The sequence below is a fragment of the Ixodes scapularis genome, unplaced genomic scaffold (assembly GCF_016920785.2).
Source record: "Ixodes scapularis isolate PalLabHiFi unplaced genomic scaffold, ASM1692078v2 PGA_scaffold1__304_contigs__length_218370807, whole genome shotgun sequence".
Lineage (NCBI taxonomy): Eukaryota > Metazoa > Arthropoda > Arachnida > Ixodida > Ixodidae > Ixodes > Ixodes scapularis.
Window position 1 is genome coordinate 101,006,385 of NW_024609846.1, and position 9,172 is coordinate 101,015,556.

The 9,172-nt window shown below is 48.1% G+C and overlaps 1 protein-coding gene across 1 annotated transcript; it reads left to right on the forward strand.

Annotated features, from left to right (window-relative positions):
• Positions 1–2,270: 2,270 nt before the first annotated feature.
• Positions 2,271–6,492, forward strand: LOC120836075. Its single transcript, XM_040217913.3, has 12 exons — positions 2,271–2,458; positions 3,467–3,569; positions 3,632–3,890; positions 3,951–4,314; positions 4,613–4,786; positions 4,873–4,948; positions 5,051–5,161; positions 5,250–5,498; positions 5,556–5,727; positions 5,920–6,068; positions 6,148–6,325; positions 6,430–6,492. Exons 1-12 carry the CDS (start codon positions 2,300–2,302, stop codon positions 6,437–6,439), a joined length of 2,004 nt encoding a protein of 667 aa, XP_040073847.1. The 5' UTR covers positions 2,271–2,299; the 3' UTR covers positions 6,440–6,492.
• Positions 6,493–9,172: the final 2,680 nt, after the last annotated feature.

Consider the following 9,172-nt stretch of genomic DNA (forward strand, 5'->3'; position numbering starts at 1 on the left):
TTGCAGTGCGTTTCCTCGTGGACCGCCTTGTAACAGTTGTCTCTTTATACTTGCCACCAAATATTCCTTTGAATCTTCAAGAGCTGCAGGGACTTGTAGGACAGCTTCCTCATCCTTTTTTTTTTAATTTTAGGTGTTTTTAACGCTCATCATCCTATGAGGGGTAGTACCCGTCAGGACTCCCGTGGTGGTGTAATTGAGCGTCTTTTATTGTCTTCTGGGCTGTGCCTAATTAACGGGAGAAAGCCAACGTTTTTTAGTGCGGCACACAACTCATTCACATCCTTTGACCTTTGTATTGCTTCACCTTTATTACTTCCTTGCTTTTCCTGGGAGGTTCTTCATAACCTTTTGGAAGTTATCACTATCCATTTATTTTAGAAAGTATCGTTCCATTAATTAATCTTTTAAAGCGGGTCACTAGGTGGAAGTTAGAAAAGGCTGACTGGACGCTTTTTAATCTTCACTCCACTTTAGATCTTTCGATTTTTTCTTTTATGTCCCCTGAGAACGCTACACTTCATGTTACTGAGCAGATACTAAGGGCTGCTCAACAGTCCATTCCACAAACATCTGGTAATATACCCAAAGAATGCAAACCTTGGTGGAACGAGGAGTGTGCCACGACCCGGACGGACCGAAATGGGGCGTGGGGCCGATTTCGCAGATACCCCACTTCATGGAACCTTGTTGAGTTCAAGCGACGAAAAGCTAAGGGTCGTTGGACTAGGAAGCAAGCAAAGCAGAAGTCGTGGGTGACGTATCTCTCTTCTCTAACTAGTCTTGTCCTGGCCAAAGAGGCCTGGGACAGATATCGGAAAGTAAATGGGAATTATAGGTGCTTTGCTATTCCAGCTGGTAATATACTCGGGGATCATTTTTATACATCATCTAGTTCGGCCAACTACAGTGTTGCCTTTGTATAGTTGAAAGCTGGTGCTGAGCGACAAAAGCTTGTCGTGTCGGGGGGAAATTCAGCATCTTATAAACAACCGTTTACGCGACGCGAGCTTGAGATGGCCCTTAATGTAACTAAGCTCTCTGCCCCTGGGCCCGATGGAATTCACTATGAAATGCTTCGCCACCTTTCTTCGGAATCCCTTGAAAACCTTCTCCTCTTTTTCAATCTTTTGTGAAAAAAGCATGTTCCCCTGATCAGGCTTGGGAACGTGCACAAATCATCCCCTTTTTAAACCCTAATAAAGACCCCTCACAACCATCAAGTTATTGCCCAATTGCACTGACGACCTGCCTCGGGAAAACGTTTGAAAGGCTTATAAACAAGTGACTGGTATACATGTTAGAAAGCCAGAGGGTCTTTGAAAACAATCAGTGTGGATTCCGCCAAGGTCGATCTACCCTTGACCACTTAGTTCGCCTGGAAACTGTGATACGCGAAGCATTTGTAAACAGGCTGCATTTTGTTGCGTTTTTTTTTTCTTGACTTGAAAGGGCATATGACACAGCGCCGAGGTATGGGATTCTTCGAAGCCTGTATGCCTGTAATATCCGTGGCCGTATGCTGCGATGCATAAAGGAATATCTGTCGGACAGGACTTTTCAAGTTCGTCTCGGTTCAGTCCTATCTGATTCCTTTTGCTAAAAAAAACAGAGTCCCTCAAGTGGGTGTTTAAAGGGGCAGTCAAGCGGTTTTTGGAGAAGCTACTTTTTGGTGCGATGGCGTTAAGGAAGTGTCAGTGAATGAGTATCTTCAGTTTTAGAAGTCAGAACCGCCTATTAATCACGCAGGAATAAAATACGTGCGGACTCTTTTCTGTACTTGCGAGGGCCAATGAAATTATCGTATGTTTGAAAATTTTGGCGGTCTTTGTAAAGTTTCGCTAAAGAAACAATTTTCAGTTCATTTAAATAAGTTGTGCATGATAATTTCACAAGACGTAAAATATTTCTAGTTTAGAATACGCGATACTGCAATTATCGTTTCACAAACAAGGGACTACGTTTTCTTTTTGCCTTCCTCCGCGTGGGGTGAATTTGCCGTTCCCTCGGGATGCGCGGAAGCGCGCGTATCATGAACTCTTTCCCTCCGGGTTTTCGGGAAGTGCGTTTGTGTCCGCCCGTCCTCCCGAGGCGAAATTCAACGTCGCGACATCGTTTGACATCGCGTACCAGAGGTTACGCTGCGATGCCAAACGTTTGTTTGGTTACGACTTGCCCCAACCGCAAATCGAAGAACGCCCGAAAAGGCCTGCGTTTCGTCGTCCTGCCGAAAGATGAACCTCGGAGAAGCACGTGGTTACGTCGCGCCGGCCGCCAAGACGACACCCAGAACTTGCCTATGACGCCCCGTTTTTGTCACGACCACTTCGACCAAAGTGAGTTCTTCTGCGCGGAGGACACGGGTCGTTCACAGCTTCGATGGAACGCGATGCCGACGCTTCTGCTTCCAGTCGAGGACGTGATCGAGGCATCTCCGCTGAAGCGCCAGAAAGTCGTGGTAAGTTAGTTTTCTTTTTTTCGCGGCATAGCTTTTGTGGGGAGTTCCGAAAATCTTAGAAGCCACGTGTTCGGAACAAGTTGCAAGACGAATTGCGCGTGCATGCGAAGCTTATGAGCAGGAGCTGTCCACGTAAAGGGATTTATTTGGACAGTGACCGAACACGGACGTACCGATACCCACGAAAAGTGCAATCGATACGTAATGTATAATAATAGATAATCCCAGTGCCAGTAGTGTCGTCAAGATCAGTTATTTCCTGTTTTATGGAGGGTTAGTCTCAATATTTCGGACCCCGGAAGGTCGCAGCCTAATTTTGTTTTCACAAGCAACAGTAATGCCGTTACTGTGCACACTGATCCGTCGGCACCAGATGAAATAAAACAGGAGCGCGTGAGCGTCTTTTCACGGTGGTCTTTGGCGAAATAAGGGTGGGTGGAATATATACGGAGTGCAAGTGCGTCTACTGTTCGCGTATCTCATGCGTTCGTTTACAACCGACATGTGCCCACGTGCTCTTGTTTGCCATCTTAGATCAACCAGTGGCAGCGCGTACCTGGCTGCTTCGTAAACGTGCGTTTCTTGCGTATTCTCTAAATTGCGCGTTGATTGGCACGTTGTTTATGCGTATTTATGTTTTCCCGGAAGCTCGTACAAACTCTCTCCTACGCGAAAGGCGCATTTTGGTTCACTTGCACGCCGTATTATGCGCTGCTTTGTTTCTATTCTTTTGGTCCCGATAGTACATGTTGCGCGTTGAAAAATAGAAGGAAATGATTGGGTTACAAAGATGTGGGAAATGCAAGACTATTTTTAATTCAGAAAATTGCCCTCCCCCCCTTACTTTTACTGCTTGCCGAGCTTGTACCATTGCAAACTGTTACGAGTAATGACTATCATGTGTGCAGAACATATCCCAAGAACTAGGCAGATGATGCATAATACCACTGTGTCACCATGAGATTCTATAAATAAATACTCATCTTTCTTGAAACAACTCTTCCGCAGGGCAACGACACTGGTGCCACCAGTCGGGTACTAGTACCTTCTAGTAGTCCTGAGCATCAGGACAATGGTGCTGTGGAGCCTGCCACAACAGGTCAAGGTGCTCGTAAGTACTTTCGGAAATCAGCGTGCATATAGAGGTTACAAGTCTGTAATTTCTAATTGTAGCAGTGACAAACACCCTTGCTGTGGTAGCAGCTGCACCACCAGTAGCTGCACCACCAGCAGCTGTACCACCAGCGACAGCCATTGCCATGGAGGAGGCAGTTACACCACCAGTAGCTGCACTACCAGCAGCTGCACCACCAGCGACAGCCATTGCTGTGGAGGAGGCGGTTCCACTAAGTCCGCTAAGCCCTGGAGCCACCAGCATCTCATCGGGATCCGATCTGACATACTCCCCAACTCGTGACGAAGATTTTGAGAGGTAAGCTGTTCTTGTTTACATTCCGTTTCGTTTCTAAATATTTTCTTGATTCTGCTGCAGCGATCAATACACACCAGGCCCACCAGAGGGGGAGCGACAGTTCCTCGTGTTTGAGAGCTGCCTGGGGGAGCTGTTCAGCACCTGCCAGGAGTGTTCAAGGCCCTGCAACACCACAATCACCCCCCTGGGCACACTGATCAAGGTGAAAAGCATCTGCCCCCTGAATCACGAGCGGATATGGGACAGTCGGCCTCTCATGAACGGGAGGGCAGCTGGAAACATCCTGCTGTCCAGCCACCTGCTGTTCTCTGGATCAAATGTCACAAGCACCTTGAGGATGCTGCGCCACATGAACGTGGAGGTCTTCAGCGATCAGACCTTCTACATGTATCAGAAGAGCCTCCTGTTCCCTGCAATCGACGAAGTGAGCAATATTTCAAAGGGTCTTAGTTGCTTTATGTTTCTTTTTCTTAGTGGTGCTTAAATAGGTAGATCTGAAGGCAGAGAAGAGTGAAATCTTAGTTGAAAAATGACTAATGCACTTTAGTTTTTGTAAACAAATACTGCAACATAGCCAGGGTTGACTACTAAATATTTATTTACTTGTGTATTTAGGAGGTACTGAAATTACAAATAAGCAAGTTTTATTTTATTGTGCACACATAACCGTAACTTTGGAAGGTTCACCTGGTTTGAACAGCAACAATCATTTACATTAACAGGTCTACCTGCAAGAACAACAGGATCTGGTCAGACAGCTGGAGGACCAGGATGTTGACATCACCAGCGATGGCAGATTCGACTCTCCTGGGTTCTCTGCCAAGTTCCTGACCTACACTGCACATGTTCAGCAGATCAACAAGATCCTCCACTCCATCCAAGTCCAGCTAGGAGAGGTAAGAAACCTGATCTGAGCGAAAATATAAACACTGCTTTGCTGGTCGCATAACTCGATTAAAATATGCCACACCTCTGCTTGTAGTCGGAGCGAGCCATGGCAAGTGTCAACATGGAGAAGGAGGGCCTCATCAAGCTGCTGGAATTCTTCAAGGAGAAACGTACGTGCACTCAGTCAAGGCTCAGCAGCTACGCAGCAAATTCAGCAACCTGAGCTCACATTTAGTTTTATTATTGCAACTTTCTGGAATTATATGGTGCAGGTATCCATGTAAAATCCTTGGGCACTGACCGCCACCCTGCCATACGAAAACACATGGAGGTGCACGAACCTGGGACCGCCCACTACTTCGACATTTGGCACATCTCCAAAAGTATGCAATTTTGACAAGTATTGCATTTAACCTACATTTTCAGGGAAATATGCTGCAGGTTGATCTGGGTTATCTCGTCAAATCTTAGGTGTGAAGAAAAAACTGAACGCAGCACGAAAACGAGCTGGATGTCAACCGCTAGAAGAGTGGACGCAGGCGACCACCAACCACATGTACTGGTCTGCCATGGCTGCGGGAGGCAACAGGGAGCTGCTCGTCGAGATCTGGCTGAGCATGCAGAACCACGTCATCGACAAGCACACTGGTCACGGGGGCAGCTACACGCGGTGTGTGCACAACGAAATTCTCGAAGCCACAAAAATGTGGATGGATCCCAGTAAGTTATTGCCTTCATAGCCTAGTTTGCTTTTCCTAAACCACATTCTTTCTTCAGACTCCCCGGCCTACAGTCACTACAAGCAGATCACTGGGAACAAGCGCCTCCTGAAGGACCTGGCCCAGATGTCCCCCCACGGCCAGACATTCGCCCTGGAATCCTTCCACAGCGTCCTCATTGACTTCGCTCCCAAGTCCCGGGCATTCACTCCAGAAGGCATGCGTGCAAGGTAATATTATGATCAAGCTGCATTAATGTTTAATCAGTTTGCATATAATCGTTTATCACCTGAACCTACTACGACCTGACTTAGTCCTTTTCCCCAACGACTAGATATTGGTCTCTCAAAGTACAAGAGAAACGGTCGAATGACAATTATTATTGCAAACATCATCCCTAATAAAACACCATTTCACTGCAGGACTCGAGTGGCAATCTTGCATTTCAATGAGAACGCTGATCGCTGCCAAGCTGAGACACAAGAGGGCAAGCCACGCTGGGCGGTGAAAACATCCAAAGCACGCAAGGGCCACCACACAGCTTGTCCCGTCAAGACAGCACCCACCTACAGTAAGTGTGGCATTCATTTTATGGTCGTTGACTTGCTCGGTCATTTGATAAAGTGAAAAAAAAGAACCTTCAATTCCAGGCTACGTTCACAAGCTCGTAGAGGAGGTGATCGCAATCAATAGTCGATGGCGGTGTCTTGCTACTGCGGCGAAGGCCAGCACAAACATCTTTCCGGCGCCCATGACTGCGGCCTTTGCCAGGCCTTCAAAGGAGGAGTTAGTGGAAGCACGGAGGTCCCGCTTCGGCCGTACTCTGCAGCAAGGGCACTCTCTAAACTCATGTTTCATTTCCGCAGCCTGAAGGAAGTATACCTGCCAGTTAAAATGAGCGTCCTAGTACATCAATGACTCTACTTTCACAGGACTCCCTGAACATCGCCATACCCTCCATGCAGCCTGCCATCTCATCCTCAAAGCCAGTGGAAAGTGTGGCTGCAACGAAGCGATAACCGGTTTATAAATACGCAACCTTTTGTCTACAGAAATTCCCCGGACAGTACAAAGTCCACTCATTCGTCCCGCAGTCTCGTCATAAAAGCCAGCAGTAAGTGTGGCCGCTGCACGATGCTAGCTAGCAGTTCTGTAACTACCCAACCTTTTCTCTACAGAAATGCCCCAGGCAGTACAAAGTCCACTCAATCGTCCCGCAGTCTCGTCATAAAAGCCAGCAGTAAGTGTGGCCGCTGCACGATGCTAGCAATTCTGTAACTACCCAACCTTTTCTCTACAGAAATGCCCCAGGCAGTACAAAGTCCACTCAATCGTCCCGCAGTCTCGTCATAAAAGCCAGCAGTAAGTGTGGCCGCTGCACGATGCTAGCAGTTCTGTAACTACCCAACCTTTTCTCTACAGAAATGCCCCAGGCAGTACAAAGTCCACTCATTCGTCCCGCAGTCTCGTCATAAAAGCCAGCAGTAAGTGTGGCTGCTGCACGATGCTAGCAGTTCTGTAACTACGCAACCTTTTCTCTACAGAAATGCCCCGGGCAGTACAAAGTCCACTCATTCGTCCCGCAGTCTCGTCATAAAAGCCAGCAGTAAGTGTGGCCGCTGCACGATGCTAGCAGTTCTGTAACTACGCAACCTTTTCTCTACAGAAATGCCCCAGGCAGTACAAAGTCCACTCATTCGTCCCGCAGTCTCGTCATAAAAGCCAGCAGTAAGTGTGGCCGCTGCACGATGCTAGCAGTTCTGTAACTACGCAATCTTTTCTCTACAGAAATGCTCCAGGCAGTACAAAGTCCACTCATTCGTCCCGCAGTCTCGTCATAAAAGCCAGCAGTAAGTGTGGCCGCTGCACGATGCTAGCAGTTCTGTAACTACGCAACCTTTTCTCTACAGAAATGCCCCAGGCAGTACAAAGTCCACTCATTCGTCCCGCAGTCTCGTCATAAAAGCCAGCAGTAAGTGTGGCCGCTGCACGATGCTAGCAGTTCTGTAACTACGCAACCTTTTCTCTACAGAAATGCCCCAGGCAGTACAAAGTCCACTCATTCGTCCCGCAGTCTCGTCATAAAAGCCAGCAGTAAGTGTGGCCGCTGCACGATGCTAGCAGTTCTGTAACTACGCAACCTTTTCTCTACAGAAATGCCCCAGGCAGTACAAAGTCCACTCATTCGTCCCGCAGTCTCGTCATAAAAGCCAGCAGTAAGTGTGGCCGCTGCACGATGCTAGCAGTTCTGTAACTACGCAACCTTTTCTCTACAGAAATGCCCCGGGCAGTACAAAGTCCACTCATTCGTCCCGCAGTCTCGTCATAAAAGCCAGCAGTAAGTGTGGCCGCTGCACGATGCTAGCAGTTCTGTAACTACGCAATCTTTTCTCTACAGAAATGCCCCAGGCAGTACAAAGTCCACTCATTCGTCCCGCAGTCTCGTCATAAAAGCCAGCAGTAAGTGTGGCCGCTGCACGATGCTAGCAGTTCTGTAACTACGCAACCTTTTCTCTACAGAAATGCCCCAGGCAGTACAAAGTCCACTCATTCGTCCCGCAGTCTCGTCATAAAAGCCAGCAGTAAGTGTGGCCGCTGCACGATGCTAGCAGTTCTGTAACTACGCAACCTTTTCTCTACAGAAATGCCCCAGGCAGTACAAAGTCCACTCATTCGTCCCGCAGTCTCGTCATAAAAGCCAGCAGTAAGTGTGGCCGCTGCACGATGCTAGCAGTTCTGTAACTACCCAACCTTTTCTCTACAGAAATGCCCCAGGCAGTACAAAGTCCACTCATTCGTCCCGCAGTCTCGTCATAAAAGCCAGCAGTAAGTGTGGCTGCTGCACGATGCTAGCAGTTCTGTAACTACGCAACCTTTTCTCTACAGAAATGCCCCGGGCAGTACAAAGTCCACTCAATCGTCCCGCAGTCTCGTCATAAAAGCCAGCAGTAAGTGTGGCCACTGCACGATGCTAGCAATTCTGTAACTACCCAACCTTTTCTCTACAGAAATGCCCCAGGCAGTACAAAGTCCACTCAATCGTCCCGCAGTCTCGTCATAAAAGCCAGCAGTAAGTGTGGCTGCTGCACGATGCTAGCAGTTCTGTAACTACCCAACCTTTTCTCTACAGAAATGCCCCAGGCAGTACAAAGTCCACTCATTCGTCCCGCAGTCTCGTCATAAAAGCCAGCAGTAAGTGTGGCTGCTGCACGATGCTAGCAGTTCTGTAACTACGCAACCTTTTCTCTACAGAAATGCCCCGGGCAGTACAAAGTCCACTCATTCGTCCCGCAGTCTCGTCATAAAAGCCAGCAGTAAGTGTGGCCGCTGCACGATGCTTGCAGTTCTGTAACTACGCAATCTTTTCTCTACAGAAATGCCCCAGGCAGTACAAAGTCCACTCATTCGTCCCGCAGTCTCGTCATAAAAGCCAGCAGTAAGTGTGGCCGCTGCACGATGCTAGCAGTTCTGTAACTACGCAACCTTTTCTCTACAGAAATGCCCCAGGCAGTACAAAGTCCACTCATTCGTCCCGCAGTCTCGTCATAAAAGCCAGCAGTAAGTGTGGCCGCTGCACGATGCTAGCAGTTCTGTAACTACGCAACCTTTTCTCTACAGAAATGCCCCAGGCAGTACAAAGTCCACTCATTCGTCCCGCAGTCTCGTCATAAAAGC